This window comes from Olea europaea, chromosome 10 (assembly GCF_002742605.1).
Source record: "Olea europaea var. sylvestris chromosome 10, O_europaea_v1, whole genome shotgun sequence".
Taxonomy (NCBI): domain Eukaryota; kingdom Viridiplantae; phylum Streptophyta; class Magnoliopsida; order Lamiales; family Oleaceae; genus Olea; species Olea europaea.
In genome coordinates, this window is record NC_036246.1 from 23258737 (window position 1) to 23278119 (window position 19383).

General features: G+C 34.8%; 1 protein-coding gene across 2 annotated transcripts; it reads right to left on the reverse strand.

The window, feature by feature from the left end:
• Positions 1-1333: 1333 nt before the first annotated feature.
• LOC111401552 (WD-40 repeat-containing protein MSI4-like) lies at positions 1334-15568 on the reverse strand. 2 transcript variants are annotated; one of them, XM_023029340.1, is made up of 16 exons: positions 15255-15568; positions 14495-14558; positions 12282-12368; positions 12079-12141; positions 11415-11480; positions 11210-11284; positions 10870-10945; positions 9323-9521; positions 9089-9131; positions 8892-8930; positions 8575-8648; positions 8296-8407; positions 8134-8208; positions 7881-7957; positions 7530-7629; positions 1334-1641 (listed from the first exon to the last, which is right to left on the reverse strand). In XM_023029340.1, exons 1-16 carry the CDS (start codon positions 15395-15397, stop codon positions 1546-1548), a joined length of 1389 nt encoding a protein of 462 aa, XP_022885108.1. In that variant the 5' UTR covers positions 15398-15568; the 3' UTR covers positions 1334-1545. The 2 variants fall into 2 exon arrangements, with proteins under 2 accessions (XP_022885108.1, XP_022885107.1); XM_023029339.1 differs by lacking the exon at positions 9089-9131 and having other exon boundaries at positions 8892-8973.
• Positions 15569-19383: the final 3815 nt, after the last annotated feature.

The window sequence follows — 19383 nt, forward strand, 5'->3', positions numbered from 1 at the left end:
TGATTTTGAATAGATGGAATTGCTGACTTTGTGAAACAGATAATGTATTCGATGACATGTTGAAATGTAATGATGCTAAGTAGAATTTTTTTTTGCAATATTGACCATTGGTATAACAATTAAAAACTTGAATTACCATTATTGTAAAAGATTAATTTTCAAGACAACTGACGTAATTACTCAAAACATCAACGACTATTAACGTAATTAGTAAGAACTTGAGTCTCTATTAGCATAATTAACCCTCTTAAAACGATTATTAAACAGAATTTGTTTAATAATGACGTCAGAGTTTGGTGATGGACCTTGCTGTGTGTACACAATGGAATGTGGGCCTCCCTCCATGTGAGGGGGTGTAAAACCGTGTGTACACCATTTTCCTTTGGTGAATGTTCCCCTCAACAATTAGAAATGGGTAAGGTTTTGTTTTTCACTTTATTTTATTCCCTTTCTATTGGTTTTACTTATTTTGTCAAATAATGCATGCACCTCACATGCAAATCCAACAGCAACTTGAATGAATTGAGCCTTACACATTTATAAATTTATCACTCCATACTAATTCGAACTCCTTGCAAATCATTGGCAAAGCATAGAAACCCCAAGACAATTTACATCGAATTGGATAGCAAAATTTCCTTATTACTACGAAGATTATCGGGACAAATTTCATCTTTCCCCAACTTGTTAACGTTAAGATAACAAACTAGCAAAACAAAATGTACTCAAGCAAGTATGAGAGAAAATAGTTGGCATGCTTAAGCTAAAACACAACAATTTACAAAATGATTCAAAGACATGTCCATAGTAAGTGTAAATATTACATTTATCCCGACCATCAAAAGTAACATTTTGAAATGATTATTATGAGTTTGATACAGAGAAATTCCGATATTGGACAAGAACGGATGAAAAGAAAAAGTAACTGATCAAAACATGACTAAAGTCGAACATATTCTGAATGTTGGCAATCTAGGAGTCGCGTTTGAAAATTGAAGGACAAGATTCAATCTGAATAATAGGATAAAATATGGAGCAAATCGCACAAGTACAATTTTCACCAATTTGGCAAATATTCTAAGGACTTGATCTGAATTAATTACTTATTGTGTGTTTAATCGATCAACTACTACTTGTATTAAGTAAAATATTACGATCGAGAGAAGATTTATTTGACTAATTAAGTGATATAGGTTTCGAACGTGTGAACAAAGTGAATTTTGTTCGAGAGAGAGAGAGAGATTACTGACTAAAATTGACTATATCATATAATCTAAGCAAATTAAATATTCCTAACTACTTAATCCCAAAAATTCTCCACAAATTAGAGTAGTTAGGTTAACATAATATAATTATAGCATAAGATCTTGATTTGTTAATAGGCCAACACATTAATTCAAACTACCGCTAGATTAGGAAAGTAAAATAAAATTGATCGTAAATATCCACTTTATTACTTGTCACGATCCGTACATTTGTGAAAATCATAAGATCATCTATTAAATTATAAGAAGGCCATAAGTTTCCCCATTTTCAGGAATGAAATCAAGAGGCACACGTCAGTAGGTGAGATTTGAACTTATCGAGCTCAGCAAGAACCTCCTCTTCTGGACGGTAAAGCAAGTCCATCATTCGCCATATCTGCACGACAATAATCCAGCTGTGATTTTGACAACAGCATTTATAATAGCAAATGGTATTACTTGTCCCCTTTATAATAGCAAATGAAATAGCATTTATATTATTTGCATTAACTTAGTCCGAAATGTTTTGACTTCTAGAATTGCTTTAAACCTACTTGCATTAATTTAGTGCGAACTTAATTTAAAGATTTTGATTTCTAGAATTGCTTTAAGCCTATTTGCATTAATTTATGGGGGGAAAAATACATAATTACCATAATTTCAAGATACACTCGAAGAAAGAAAACCTAGCCAAATTCTTTCAAAAAATAACACTGTGATTGGTTAATTAATTAAACATGTCAATATCACAATAACCAACAATTTATGGTCACGATCACACAAACATGACTTGCGCTTAGTTGCAAATCATAAGCTTTTTTAGGTCACATATTATTTATTAATCACAAATTACTAGTTTATTAGTTACAATTACCCAAAAATTAATCACAATCGCTCTTCATCCCACCACTCCACCACCATCGACACAACCCAAAACGCTGTACCACTCATAACCACCGTCGCACCACCACCATGAAAATCTATATATTGCATAACCACCATGCAAATCAATACCCAAACGATGCTATCACCTCAACACCACTGCCACTGCCACCGCCACCGTCACCAAACCGCCACCACCACCACCACCACACAAATCTGCACCTCCGCTACATTACCATCATGCAAATCTATACATCCACCTGCACCACCACGTACAACCACCCGTATCACCACCACCTGCACTAGTACATCACCGCAAACGAGGTCAAATATACCAAAGTGGTAATAGTATCCATACTCCTAAAACTCCTAAAATGGAATGAGTGGTTACAAACACCCCAAGCAACAGTACACTCTACAAATCACAGAGTTTAGCATCCCAAGCCAAGACAGAGACGGCATTCGATATCAAATCACGTGCAAACCTTAGTGGATACGACAGAACAAGTGTCAAATTGATGGATAATGGCCGCTACCGAATGAACCCTTGTTCATCAACCCACCATCAAGTGTAAGGCAAAGGTGATGGGTGACTTTCCGTGGAGATGGCCTGACAGGTCGGTCGATAAAGAGAGAATAGATAAGAGTGTGGAGAGATGGGGTTCACAAATTCTTTAGGTATGGTGTGGGCTGTTTGAACGTTGGTGCATGATGTGGGTGGGGTGGAAAGTGTACCTGATTTTTAAAAGAAAAGTTTCCGTACCTGATTGTAGAGATGGAAAATTGAAAAGTAAGTGTGAGTGCAATTTCCTGTTAATTTATTTATTGCCCCATAAGCTAAAAGGGCTAGCTTGTGTACTGTAAAGCTAGATAGTCACATATTATATTTTTCATCCAACCCAACCAATGGCAAAATTGATAACTACAAATGTCATAAAATATAATTTCAAAAAGCACAAACTCGTCAAAAAATTTCAAAAACAAGCGATCAAATTGTAACCTTTGATAAAATGTTGTAACTTATAATTTAATTAAATGGGCTACAGCTATAACAACACACAATTTATGATAACGATCACATATTGGTCACAAATCATACAAGATCACGATCACGATCACATCTAATATTCTGATGTGATCAAACAAGGAATTAATTGCAAAATCACACATTTAATATGTCATAAATTATTTATGAGTCACAATTACTCAATTAACTGTACACGCACTATTCATCCCAGCCACCTCTGCTCTCTTATTCTTCAGGCGACTTCTTCACACTACCATCGCACCATCTACAGCCACTGCTCCTATCAAGACTAAATCCAGCACTCCACCTCCACGAACAACAATAGTTGGAAACATCGCAGGTGTAAACGCCCCACTAACAAGTTTTCTTCTCACCCTCATCACTGTTGGCAACCATAAAGAGAAGGACGACTAAAATAGCCCCACGTTAGCCCTCAATTCCCTACTCAAATCCACCACCACCACCACCCAAATAACCGCCTTACAATTCTGGCACACTTGATTGTAGCAAATCACTAAATTTTTTCTCCTAAACCATTCACTCGATTACAACATAATAGAAGCATTTTAAGCATCTCTCCATATTCCATAACTAATCTGAATAAAATTACAAATCAGTGATCCTCATAACACACAAAGAAGGAACTTGAACGAGCGTTGCCAATCTTAACCTCAACACCAAGAAAGACGGAGCGACAATGAGGAGGTTGAGGGATGCTCATTTCTACGACATAGGATAAGCAGCTAACGTCAACACTGAGGAAGATAGAAAGACGGGGAGGAGCTGGATGGTTGCTCATTTTGACAGCAAAAGTCAAGCGGTTAATGTCAAGACCAAGGAAGACGAAGTTGTGGAATGGAGGTGAAGGTGTACTCAGTTCGACGGCGGAGTATAAGCAACTATTTTGTAGATTGTTTCCACTATGATTGTCTATCACCACATGTATATAGATCTTATTTTGGCGATTGTCGAAGTTGACGATGTACAAATCTGATTTTGGGATTAGATGGAGTAGAGAGGGAAATGGTAACTTCAATTTCTGTTGTAAAGCGAGAAAGCAAATGAGATATGGTAACTTTCCGCTATAGATTATATAAAGAGAGATGGTAGCTTTCTAATGTATTGGGTGAGAATAGAGAGATAAATGACATATTAATTTATTTATTTTTATTACCTTGCAATCAAAAATATAATAATAATAATTGTACCTGATTTTCGAAATTGAAACTTGAAAGAAGGGTTTAAGGTAATTTTCCTTTTCATTAACGCGAGTTTTAACATATCAATATTGGTCTCAATATGTAACACTCTATAAAAAGTGTAGGTTGATTTCAAGAAAAAAATGAATTTGGTTAATAACTTGAGACTTAGAGAAATATATGTTTTAAGTAATTTTAAGGATTAATTATTAGTTAATTCTCGAAGGATTTGGAAAAAGGAAAAACTATATAACTACAAAGGTTTCAAGGCACATTTTCAAAAATAACAAACTTGTGGAATTTTTTCATAAGAAAGATGATCAAATTTTGTGACCTCTGATACAATATTATAACATATAATTTAATTAATCGGCTCATGGTCACAATCATACACAATTTATAAACATATTCACATATTAGTCACAAATCACACAAAGTCACCGTCACAGAAACAATTGTAAGTCACAATACGAATTTAATCTCAAATCATAATTTTATCAAGTCACGGATTATCTAATTAATAGACTCTTCATCTTCCCCCACCCCATTCAACCTCCGCTGGCACCACTTAAATTGTCGCCAAAACCTCAAATTCCCCCTTACCACTACCATCACAACAATCACTCACAATCACCACCACCTTCACCTTCAACACACCTCAAATCCCCACCACATCCATAGTCCAACCACCGTCCCACCACAGTCAAACAATCATCACCGCCATCACAAACATGCCACCATTACCACCACTGTCACCTCTGCAACACAGATACTCTAACTAGGGCAATGTGTCCGTGTCCGACATGTGTCGGACACTTGCTCTTCAAACACTCTACAATAATTATTTTTCTTTCTTACTATAGTTATTATATATTTTTAACTCAAAATTATTATTAAATAACAAATACTCATATTTAAAAAATTTCAACAAGAAAAATCAATACTAAGCTATGATGCTCGGACTCGGGAATGGATACGTATCAAAGTGTCAGATCTTTTATTTTTTAAAATGTAGGATACGGAAACATTGCTAAAAAGAGTCTAAATTTTGGACACGGGTACATGGGTATGTCTTTGAAACTTCAATTTTTTTATTAACTCAAGATGTTATTTTGAATAAACTAGAATCAATTGTTCACAAAGAAAGAAATAGTATTAAATAAGGGATTAAGACAAATAAAATTGAATTTTGGGGTTTAGTTTTCAATTATGAGAAGTTAGTTACTAAATGTTATATAAAATAGAAAATGAGGAACTTGATTGCAATTTGAATTTAGTGGAGCACTAATTAATATTATAAGGAACCCATTTTCATTTTATACAAACAAAATCCTAAACCACAGATACGGAGAGGGAAAGAAGGAAAAAAATAGAGAAAAGAAAAGGGAAAGAAAGAAGGGAAAATCTAGCGATGTCGCCTTTCTCCCCCCCTCTCGGAGGTGGCACTAGATTTACAGAGTAGGAAAAAAAATATGAAGCAAAAAACAGTGAAATATCCGATTGAAATTTGGAAGATCCGACACATATCTCATACCCATACCCATTCCCATACCCATGTCGTGTCGTATCTAACACGGGTACTCCAACTATTTTGAAAAGTCCGAGCATCAGAGATACTAAGTACAAAACTAAATTTATATACACATAAATGAAGAATTTAATCAACGTGTCGTGTCGGTACTTTTTTGAAAAATCACGAGTCGACGTATCCGACATATATCATGTCGGACACGCGTATCCATATCGGTGCATCATAGACCGTCACCATCCTCCGACCAAATTTCATGCCAACGACACCACTGTAGGATTTTTTGACATCCTAAAATCAATTGCAATGGTCCCATCACGTGAATCGTTCAGAAAGTAGGCCACTTGGAGACCATCAATCAATTGGCTCCATAAATGATGCCTTGGAGCCCAAACCTGTGGCTTTTGTCGAAATTGTTTGGGGTCGAGGAGAGGTTATCAATCATCTATGTTAGGATAGATATGCTAGTTTGGGCAACGATTCCAGTACATTGGGATGGTGTGATCATGGAAGGCAACTCCATTTTGCCTTTCAAAGAGAGAGAGAACACGATGGGTGATGGAATGGGGGTAGGTTGTGGTGATAGGATGGGGTAATATTAAACCCCCGTTTGGCCCCATTAGAATTATAATTCATCTTTTTTTTTTCATATTGACCACATATTCTCCAATAAAATAATATTACATGTAAACTCAAAATTTTCTACCTTTTTAAACACATTCTTCAAGAAAACACTATTCCAAAAATTAAAATGGCAAATAATGGGGCCAAACGGGAGCTAAATACACCTCATTTTAATAATGATTTATTACTACATATTTTTAAACTTAATGGGACTTCGGCGTCAATTTTCTTTATCAGCAAACAATTCCAATAGGCATGCTGTCAAAATAATGGATAGTTTCTTTTATATGATTATTTATTCATAACGAATATTCATGAAATATCCTTATAATGAAATGAAACCTGGACTTCTTCGAAAATTCGAGATAACTCAGAGTATTCATTTTACTACCTACTACTCTTGACGAAATGTGATGTGAAATTATATGACTTATGATTAAATTGTTATATTAATAGAAACTGCACATTATATATTGAGTATTTTCTCAAAATACTAACCATTTTTCCTTCCAATCTACTAGTTCAGGGTGACAAATTCGTTGGAGCAGTGTGCAATGGGATGCCTAGTAACAACTAGATTTTTTTTTTCTATTAATATTTATTTTGGGGACCAACTCATGCGATACATAAAGTTTGATTTATATGGTTAGGAAATTTTAATTCATTATGAGTTATTTCCGCTATGTGAGGAATGCAATAATTTTTCGTGACACTTATGGTTTCTTTGAAATTTGGGAATTAAAATATAACCATTTAGCCAGTAATGTTATATGATCTAGCATGCCAAGGGTACAATGTCGCCTAGATCACTATTTTTTCCAATATATGCCCCTATTTGATAGCAATTAAAATCAGATTTTTAACAGATTTGATAAAAGTTGATGAAATATATGATCGAAAAATTATGGGTCCTATGAAATTAAAATTAATTGTTGACTTTGACTTAAATTTTAATCAGATTTTTTAACAGGCCCTATAGGTAAAGGGTAATTAAAGAACTCTAGCACAAGAAAATTTATTGTTACCTGTAGTGTACCTCCCCCGCCCGTTTTTTCACCATCTTCAGAGACACTGACAATTGTCCACGGGTCTGATGAATTCCAGTGGAAGTCAACAACCTTATCCCTGTAAAGTACTCAGAAAATTTGTAAACTGAGTTGAGAAAGAAAAGATGAGGGTATTTGGACTGTAAACTTCAAGGTTGCCCTTAACTTGGGGTAAATGTGGACAATCATCAACCAGGGGAACACTCATAAGGGAAGATTTTGTAAAGAGGGGAGTAGAGATATAAAAGAAAACTCTAAAACAGACAAGTCCAAAATATTTATGTCATGTATGAAAATACAAAACAAGAAAAATAAGGATAAACTTAGGACCTGTGCCCAGCATGTCGGAAGAATAGGCCAGGAGGAGAATCTGAACTTCCTGTACCAGCACCCTCCAGCTTGCCAATCTAGGTCATGAATAAAGATTTCAAGCACGATTAAGAGAGTAGATCACGCAATTCTTTTTGCTCAAACGGGCAATTTTGTGATTTAGTCAAAAGCTTCAGAACTCCATGTTACATCATAATTTTTATACAGAGGTAAGAAAGTTGGAAGTGATTAGGAATAGCCTGTGACTCCACACCTTTCCGTAATCCCAGACATTCAGAATACCATCCTCTGCAGCACTCCCAAATACAGATGACCTGTCCGGAGACCACTGAACCAGAAATATCACTGTTAAATTGCTAGTTAACACAACAATACTCTCCGTCTTAAACACTCAGGTGAATATCATGTCTAGCACCTGGACACACAGGACTGCAGCACTGTGGCCTTCGAATATGTGGACTGGGGATCCAACTCCACCATTAGTAAGATTTCGTCGGTCAAACATGCGTACAGTATTATCAGCAGATCTGAAAGATGCAGAGTTCGTTCAATCTCATGATAAGACTCCAAACATATCAATAAATAAAAAGAAATCAAAGTGGTACATATAAAAAGTCACCGAGTACTATAGCATATACACTACAGTTGCCCCCCTCCATTATGATTGTTAATTTGATGAGAGGTCAAAAAGTACCCGGTCAAAATCAGATTCACATCATTTGGATTCCAATCAACACAGTGAAGATCAGCACTGTGAGCTTTTTCAACCTGTGAGGAAATAACAAAAATCACAAAGGCCAATCAGATGACATTTAAATAATAATATAGGCAACGGCATGTAAAATTAATGTAATGCAACAGCACAGGTATGTGCATAAACATTACACCGTAAACAAGAATACAAGCATAACAGAATTAAAGATAGAGAAACAGAATAATCTAAACATCAGCTAACATCTTGTGCACACCATAATCATAAGCTCTTCACAATGTAAAATGAAGCAAGATAACCTTAACAACAGGAGCAGAGCCAGTTCTAGCGTCCCATAGGATAAGGCAAGAATCATCACCAACGCTACAGAACTCCTGCGCACTGTATGCCAAGTTGAAACAAGTATAACTAAATATGGAAGAAAATTCACATTTCATATTTTAAAGGGGAAGACAACAAAAGCAAGCTCTTTCACAATTTATTCAGCGTCCCATAGGATAAGGCAAGAATCATCACCAACGCTACAGAACTCCTGCGCACTGTATGCCAAGTTGAAACAAGTATAACTAAATATGGAAGAAAATTCACATTTCATATTTTAAAGGGGAAGACAACAAAAGCAAGCTCTTTCACAATTTATTCATTGACATTTCCATAAGAAGCTTCTAACATATGACTCATCAGCCGATAAAAATTCATAGCCTTATCCATGCATGACTGTGCCAGCTACCTTGAAGGGCAAAACTGAACATCTTCCACTGTGTCCGTGTGCCCTTGGAAAATACCTCGAGCTTGAATGGTGGGACTGTCTGAAGATTTTCCATTGACTGCACCACCCTTAGATCCTGGAGACTTCGCAGCTCCCTGATCTGCTGCCAGAGAAGAGATGTGGTCATGGATGCTCCACAAAACTACTGACTGGTCCTTCCCTGCAACGAAATTCTCAAAATATCACACATTGTAACAGATGAGAAAAGCACGAGGCATATGATAGAGAAGAACAAAATAGTCAAACTAACTGTAGCAGAAAAAGGTGAAGCTAATAATTTGAGGTCACACCGATAGTTACAAACCAGAAAACATCAACAAATAACTGATAGCGCCTACAGTTCAAAAGGGAAACAATTAATTTTCAACCATAATCAACTTGGACTATTTCACGAAGTTCTAAATCCAAACATTACCCAAATGGCACTAAATCATATATATAATAGACAGTTCTTTATAGAATGTAAATTACTAATGGTTTGCAGGCACATCCAGGAATAACATGCTCTAGTAGATAATTTGACTGGACTATTCTTCAAAGCTGAAAAATCACTATTCCACAGGAAAAATTAAGAAAATGAAAAATAAAGATAAAGAAAACAATCTTCATCGAATTCTAGTTGCTCAGTAATCCGCACAATTTATATTCTAATTGTTAATCTAAAACCACCACATATTTTAAAGATTACCATATTTTAAATCTATATCGAGGAAAGAACTCGAGATTCAAATTCAGATCAATTCAATTTTCAAGACGTGTTTAGTGTGGTGAAAAAAATAAGAAACATCTGTAGGAAAATACAAATGTAAATAGCTGCCAAATCCCAATCAAAATGAAACATGCAGTGCTGAATTTTTATTTAAAAGAAAAAGAAAAAGGGATAATGTTTATTTTCTCTTCCCAGCCACACGTGCCAACAAGGTGACAACCGAAGATTTCTAAATCTTCTAAAAAAAGTTATCTTTGTTAACATATGAAAGATTTAATCAATTCCACAGGAAAAATTAAGAAAATGAAAAATAAAGATAAAGAAAACAATCTTCATCGAATTCTAGTTGCTCAGTAATCCGCACAATTTATATTCTAATTGTTAATCTAAAACCACCACATATTTTAAAGATTACCATATTTTAAATCTATATCGAGGAAAGAACTCGAGATTCAAATTCAGATCAATTCAATTTTCAAGACGTGTTTAGTGTGGTGAAAAAAATAAGAAACATCTGTAGGAAAATACAAATGTAAATAGCTGCCAAATCCCAATCAAAATGAAACATGCAGTGCTGAATTTTTATTTAAAAGAAAAAGAAAAAGGGATAATGTTTATTTTCTCTTCCCAGCCACACGTGCCAACAAGGTGACAACCGAAGATTTCTAAATCTTCTAAAAAAAGTTATCTTTGTTAACATATGAAAGATTTAATCAATTCTCTTTTGGAAGTATCATCAAGTTATAATAGAACATATATAGGGAGATCTGTAAGTGTTTATGGGTACAGGTTATCTAACCTCCAGATAGCACAAAAGGTTCTGTTGGGCACATGGCAAGTGCAAATTCAGCATTCTCTTGGTGACCAGTCAGTACCTGCAAGGAATTGGGTAAGAAATTATTAAGCAACGTACTAATGATAATTAAGCAGGAAATAACAAAGAATAGAAAATTCCCAATAATCAAAAATGTAAACATGAAAGAATAACAGCAAAGCTAACAACTTGAAATGCCAAATGGAAGAATATTCAAACAAGATCGTGTAGTACAACAGGATAGCTTCAACGTCCATTTAATTATACCGGTACTCAAAACAATCATTATAATAAACTGAAGTCTACATTTCCTTGGAAAACGTACCAGATCTGGACGAGATGCTGAGGCACCTAAAACAGGGTGACGATTAGGCTGACTTTCAACGTCCCAAATGAGAACCTAACCCAATTCAAAGACATCTAGAGGTATAAAAAAAAATGTCCAATAAACTGGAATATACCAAAACACGAAATGAACACAAAAGGATTGATGACAATATAAGCTATGATGGGCAGAGGTAAATGGTTACATCCGGACTGTCAGTGTGAGTGGCCACAATCTTGCTATTCTGTGGTAGTTCTCTGATTCGATTAACCTGCATAAAAAATAAATAAATAAATTCATCACATGCAATTAGATACCCCAAAGCTGTAAAAAGTCCAGTCCATGGTTCCACATTTTTCATTCCATTTGTTCCTCGTTTGTAAATGCATTGAGTTCAATATCTTTTCTGGTCTTTTTCTCCTGCAACTTTTTGGGGTCTCCAGGGGCATTCGCAATTATGTTCACAGTACAGTCAAGTTTCAATGAATCCGGCAGGAATGCCACGTGGATCAGGATGAGTGGGTCATTGGCCCAAGTGGGTAGGACAGGTGTGACAACACGCAACACTCCTCATAAGATTTTGTCTCATAACACAGTCTAATTTTTTCCTTTTATACAATTATTAACTTAAAGATTTAATTGTAAACAAGGTAAGGAACTGACATTCTACACAATCAAGTTCTGGAAGAAACAATAAAATTTTAAACACAACTATGCCATAAGTCATATACAATTTGAGCAAAAATAAGGATCCAAGCATTAAAAATCATAGGTCAAACTCTTGATTAAATTTTAAAAAATCAAACAAAGATGTAAGTGTTATGTCTAATTATTTTCTGTAATCAAATAAAAATTTTAATTATAGATACCTCTCCAGGGTGTATGATGGTTTTCCACTTCTTAACAAATGGCGAGCGAGCTTCTTCGTTAAACTGCATGATAATTATTGAAACACCAATTGGAAAATTAGTAAAAGTGAGGTTCGCTCAGAAAAACCTATTGATATAAAAGTAAACAAGGAATGGTATTATAGAAAATAAAGAACTACTTCATCTTTGTGTAAATACATCACCTGTGCTATGTGCTCTGCTGCTGCCACCCTAGGTTTTACAACTTCGCAATTTGCAATGACGAGTGTATTAGGAACGCTACCATCAGTCTACATGAGGGAAATGATAAATGATTCGCATAACAAATGAAATTAATGATAAAAAGGGTGAAATTAAAGCATTAGCAAGATGCAGGCAAGCCTATCAACTTGAGAGATGACAAATTTAAAGAAGAATAATAGTCTCATATGCCCCCAAGCACCCACATAAAAGTGAGCTCGACATATGGTCAAAGACGTAAGGGTAGCAGCACATTCAGAGGTAGAATACGACACTCTTCCAAACAGAAAACACAGGCTTTGAATAAGTTATTCAACACTATATGGATTCATGCACATACCATCCAGCAAGCTATTAAATTTTTTTTCCTTTGGGACATTTTAGCATTTTTATTATAATCCCAGGATATTTCCTTCTTACCAAACATACATAAAACTGCAGTTGAAATAATCAGAACATAACAAGAGAACATATGCCATAGCAGATACTAAGTTTCCTCACAAGTTGCTCAATAGAACTTTGTAGCCAACCTTTACTACTTTTACCACCAATTATTGATTGAACCCTGTAGAAGCTCTAGCTCTAACCACTTCAGAGTTTATTTGACGACTGAAAGTTCAAGATTAATGTTTAAACTTGGTAGACGAATTTAATATCCCATATTTCTAGTCCGATATGGATGTAAGAACTCAAAGAAAATTATGAGCATGAGTTAAAGGTTTCATATCATTTTTGGACTAAGCTGGCATGAACTCAACAAGGTTGCACGACATATATTTGGAGATTTCTAAACATCCACTGGACTTGCAGGATTAAGGAGTGATAGATGATATCAAATTTGACCCCTGGAGTACTATCAATGTGGAAAACACATATTGATTGTGTACTGGATATGACACGGGGATATTATCACTATGTGGAATCTCGAACAGTCCTAGACCATGGAATTACATAAAGATGTAATAGACACAGAATCTCTAACCGTGGCTCTGCTGGATTTTTTTGGGGAGTAATCAAACATTGTGGTGACCCCTCCTATGAATGGGTTGAAAGGGCCTCATAGGGGCAAGTAGCAAATGTGGAAGGGCTCTCGTCAACGGATCAAAGCAATGGGAGATGGCGTGGAATTCAAACAAGTGAAACTATGGGTCTGAACGAGTTCAAAATTTGCCTATGAAGCACTAGCCCAGTGCTCCTTTCATGTCTCAAAGAGTAACTAGGACAATTGAGGAACTCAAAAAAGTGAAGTTATAATTGCACATCCCTATACCTTGTCTCATATCCCCTCTCACACCAATCTTGAACATATTTGACCATGATACAGTTGATGAGTTACTTATAATATTGCCATCTTCGCTTAACATTTAACAATTTGTCTACTCCTGTGAGTGCTTTTAAAGTTGACTTTGTTGCGAGATTACTTCAAATAATTGATACTCCTCAAGTTGCCAAAAAATTTTCCAAGGCAATGTTCCGCTTACATACTCTTCTTATCAATATTCGGATATTGCCTACTAATTATCCGCATACTGGGTTAGCTCCTACCTTTGTAGCCAATGTTCCTAAATTTCGTGCAAAGACAAATTATTTTCAATCATTAAATTTTTGGGCTTACTTTTGATGCGCAATATAAGCTCGGAGACTTTCATGGTAATTATTATGCTTTCTTACGCCTCTTTGACTCAATTTCCTAAATATGTTAAGAAAAAGCTTTTGGAACATTCATATAAAGATAATCCCATCACACTTGAATGGAAGTAGAACCTAACATACGTTCCACCATCCAAGTCTCATCACATTTATCACATGTTTAACTAGTCCCATCCTCCATCTTTCTCAAATTTATGTGAGAGTGTATTTTCAAACTGACCAAACATTAAAAGAAAATAATGAGATTATTTAATTTGCTTATGGAGATAAAACTTGAGCAACTACAAAAAATTAGTGATAAGTAGAGATCCAGTTCAGCAATTTGACTTTTTGCTCTCCATAAAACACAACAACAAAAGAATTTTTATTAAACAAGATCCAAGTCCAATTATACAAGATTCTATTTTTTTTTAAGTATAGACTATTATAACTGTTTTCTTCCAGAAAGAGGTGATGTTTAACTCACTACCCAAAGAAATCCTAGCTTATATGGAAAAGTTTAGGTAATTGAAGAAGTCTGACTTGCCTGTTCAGAAAGGTAAAGCCGCTGTCGGTTCTTGTAAGTAGCTTGTTCTAGTTGCGGACCCCATCTGAGATACAGAAAGGTAGGCATTTATATAAAATGAGTAAAATAAGCTAACAAAAGTAACAACAATGACCACTTCACGCACATTTCCTTAATAACAACAATGTACACTTTCAGCAACATGCTATTTTTCATACCAAACAAAATATATTGCAATCAAAGAAGCAAATGAAAACAAAGATACAATGTAGGGAGTGAATATTTTCAATTTATGAACATTTCCTTAGCAATTAGATGAGGAATCAGATTCACAACCATCAAACTCTCAAGAAATACAAGGTAAGACCCCTTTTCCCTCTTTCATCCCAAAGTTCTCGGTTATTAAATAGTCGAGTTTACAGCTAATAAAGGTACTTTCATATTTTTTTTTCTCCAGGAGAAGGTGTCTGAGGCTATAAAGAAAACATGATGCAGCATGCGAAGTGAAAACTTTCGCTTCCCCTCCCAACCCTAACATTTTTCTCTGTAACTAGATAAAAACCAGATTTAAATCATAAATCAGAAAAAATAAAACCAAAAACCCAAAAGGAATTGTTCAGTAGCAAAACTAGAAATTCCACACATTCCACTCAAAATACATCTGCAATTAAAAACGAAAAAAAAAAAAAAAACCAATAAAGAAAGCACGAATGTATACATACATATAGTTTCATATAAGAATCCCACAAAACCCTAGAGAGAAAGAGAGCGAAGAAACTACCGACAAGAAAGAGAGGGCCAAACGAGGTTGTGATTGGCGAGCCAGTCGTAGAGCACAGGGACCAGTGATTTCCACTGTGTGTAACGCTCCTCCACTGAAGCCTCCGTTGGCGCTGATCCTCTTCCTCCTGCTCTGTCCTTCATTCTCTCAATGTCGGTAAGATATGCAGAATATTTTATGGACAAATCGGTGCCTCAGAGGGTTTCGTAAGGCTGGAGGAGGGAAGGAATGACAATTGTCAAGCGTCACTCAGTCGTACTTCGCCATTCATTTCGTTCCAACACATTTTTGATTATGCAAAAATGAAATTTTTAGGCATGTGTTAAGAAAAAAATGTCACGTTAAGGGAAGAATTTGGATGGAAGACGGTATAAGTGTGACATTTTGTGATTAGATAAAAAAATACGATTATATTTTATGTGGTTCAACGATTGAACGTCTCGCGATATTATGTCCATCATTGTCAATGTAGCATGATTCTATTTTTAAATAGTTAATGAGCTTTAAAATGTTAATAGTCGGCCAATAAATTTAGAATAATGCTTTATATGTACATCATCTTTTACCACTTTGGATGACATTTCCTTGCGTGGAAAAAATATGTGTAGTGATGTGATGGATGAGTTTAAAATCAGAAGTATAGATGTTGTCACATGTAAGAATGTGTAAGTGAGAATATACATGTAATATGATTGATAGATTTAACATCAATTTAGACTCTATTGATTCGTATATTTTTCGAGGATAGTGTTACACGTACAAGGATTGCTTCACAGGCTTCTTACAAGGCTTTTGTATTGGTTTGATATTGGTGACATGGCCACCATTTAACTTTTAAAAAAAAAAGGGATCATCCCCAAATTGAAATCACCCCATCTCCATAGCCCTCGCCTTTGCCCACAACAAAAATCGAACTGAAACCCCCATATCCATCGACAACGGTAAGACAAGACAATTGCATTCATCTCCAATTTCCGACCGTAAGTTTGCATTCTATGTTGACGGTGAATGGTTGAAAGATTGAGTAATAGTCGACAAGTTTAAATAAATGAGAGTTAGTAGTTATATATCCATGTGATAATTAGCCAAATTGTATCCTACACCAGCAAGCTTCCTTTTTAGCACAAATACCCCCATGGCTGAGATGTTCATAGTCAAAATACCAACATTTTCTATAAGAACATTGAACTGAAATAAAAAGGGCGCGTCAAAAATATTCAGGACTTGTTCGGTAGTGATTTTGCGAATTGATTTTTTGACCGTTAGAGAAAAAAAGTAAATCCTACCTATGAAAGAAGAAGTAAAAAATGACGATTGAAATAGTGAAATAACCGTCAAAAATTTGATTTTTTGAAAAATTAATACCAAACATGCACTCAATGATTTCTAAAATATTTTCCATTTCATCCACATAATCTTTACAAGTTGATGTTGCCTTAGTAAACAATAAGTGTTTTAAAATTTCAATCTCTCCGGCGGTGTCCACGGTTGCGATTGCAACAAACGAACAACAAATCCATGCCTTCCTCTTTCCTAGCAGTTCCCTGCACAATAATGCAAGTCAGATTAGCAGGCTTTAAACATGGTTCTGGGGCCAATGCATACCATACAGTTCTGTGCATATGCGAGAACTAAACAAAAAAAATGACAGGAAGAAAGCATACTTCAAGCGAACATTCAGCAACCCCCTCTTGTCCATCTTCTGTAATTCGTTGTTTAAATGAGCCATACTTGTACCTAAGTCTTTAACCCCATACTGGTTTATTTAAAGTTGGCAAAGAGTCAAGAAAACAGGAAGCTAGTCCCCCCAAACCCCTATTTCCAACATCAGCATCAGACTCCTGCTGTGGAAGAAGGAAGGGAAATAAAAGGGCTAGTAAAGCTTCACAAAGCTATATATAATGATGCAATTTCAAATATTACAAATGAGCAATACTAAAGAAAACTAGAAAAAGACTCTGGTTTATGTGGGCAAAAACAGTATATGAGGAAGATGGTCGATTGCGAGAGGTGGTCGCGATTTTCTTAGGCAAAAATGCACAATGTAGCTCACGTAGGAAACGAACGGAAGTGGAGAAGATGACCATAAAATCACGATGCACACGTCAGAGCCGACGATTTAGTCGGTCGAGTCGGAGGTGATGATTTCCTCAAAGTTGTAGGGTTCAATTTGGCGGGGGGGGGGGGGGGGGGGGGGGGCTGGGGGGNNTGGGGGGGGGGGGGGGGGAAGTGGGTGAGGCTACGGTGCGCGGGATAAGGTGTCCTTGTTTCCCTCGTTTTCCCCTGTTTCTTTTTTCTTTTTTTTTTTCAAAAATTAAAAATGGTGGCCGTATCACCAATTTCAAACCAATGAAGGAGCCCATGTATGTATAGCATTTTCCTTTTTCCAAAACTCATTTATTCAAAATTTATTTTCAACTACACATTCTCATATAAAAATAATTTTAGATGTAAATTTTAAAATTTTTTTATTTTTTAATCACACATTCTTCACAAAATTAATATTTCAAAATGTATTTTCACTAAAATAAAATGAGCTCAAACATGGTAGGTAAAAGTTAGATTTTTAATATTTTTCATAAAAAATAATGAAATGTGGATTGTAATTAATTTTTAACTTTAACTTAAATATTAAATCACCTTTTTTGTCAAACCAAATAGGGGAATAATAGTATATAGCCCCTATTTGACAACCATTAAAATGAGTTTTTTTTTTTTTTGAGAAATTAATTTGTTTTAAAATATTGATTTTTGAAAAATATGTAGTTAAAAAGTATAAAAAGAAAATTTGAATTGACATGCAAAATATTTTATTACCAAAATATGTAATTAAAAATAAATGTGGAAAAAAAAAAAGAGTTCCATTTATATGATTGTCAAACATGCTTAAACCCGTTTGATTCCCATTTTTCTTAAAATGCATTTTTCTCTCTCTTCTTTTCAACCACACATTTTTCATTAAAATAATATTACACGTAAATAAAAAACTTTTCCTTATTTTTCATCCACACATTCTCCATCAATCTACTATTCTAAAATTCATTTTTTAATAAAAATAAGTGCCAAACACCCTCTCTCCGTTTGAACTCTATAATATAATTTTTTTTAAAAACTCAATTTCAAAGCACATATCTCCATAAAATAATTATGCACTTAGGCTCAAAATCAGTGATATTACTACACTTGGCTATAAAAATAGATTATGCTATTTAGTATCGTGGTGTTAGAGTATTAATCTATGTGACCACTCTTGATAGATCCAATTAAATGGACGATTTGACTTTGTATTCAAATAAAAATATCATTTAATATCACTTAATTGCAAATTAGACCGGTGCTAAGCACTAATAACGATGAATAGTATTAGTCAAAAAATAGCTATGCTTATATTAAATTATTAATTGATTCATTATGATAGAGAAGAAAATGATACACAAACTCTACTTGACATTTGAATCAGTGTAACCACTAGAGGGAAAAAGAATGCCAATTGACAAGTGTAGTTACTAAAACCCTCCATTTGTAGACATGACATTCCTCTCATTTCATTTGTCCAAGTTTTGATTAAGCAAAATGAATTTATTAGCATGTTAATAAATTGTTTCAAACTTTTAAGAACCAAGCTACATGTACCAAATTTTTTTACGCAATCCTTTATCGAATTTTCACAATAGGAGCTAGGGACCACATTTTGAAATTTTTTTATTCATGCGGATCCTATGTACATATGAGAGGGGGTAAGCAATTCGGTACACTTTTGAGTATACTACTAGAATTATTCAAGTTTTAAATGTAGTTATTTAGTTAATAATCATAATAATATTTAGCTTTTTAGTTATTTAAATTGATTCCTTAATGTGTCAAAAGAAAAGAAAATAAAATAAAATAAATTCTTTTCATATGAATGGTAAAGGGAACCTTCGATGAGGAGTAATTATTAATGAAAGAATAAAATATGGATAGGCCTACGAAAAATAGTGATGTCTAAGTCATGATAGAGAAGAAAAATGACGCAAGTGCATTAGTGGAAATTTGGATTAATGCCTCTACTCAAGAGGGAGGAATGCCAAGTGCCTTGTGTCGTCAGAAGTAATCTCCATTTGTGAACATGATATTCATTTTCATTCCG

Excerpts from the sequence above, each read along its gene's own strand:
- LOC111401552 (XM_023029339.1), bottom strand. The coding sequence starts at position 15,397 with ATGAAGGACAGAGCAGGAGGAAGAGGATCAGCGCCAACGGAGGCTTCA. Across the intron at positions 8,408-8,574 it reads GTGAATCTGATTTTGACCGG|ATCTGCTGATAATACTGTAC; the intron begins GTACTTTTTGAC and ends TGCATCTTTCAG. Across the intron at positions 7,958-8,133 it reads ATGTCTGGGATTACGGAAAG|ATTGGCAAGCTGGAGGGTGC; the intron begins GTGTGGAGTCAC and ends TTCATGACCTAG.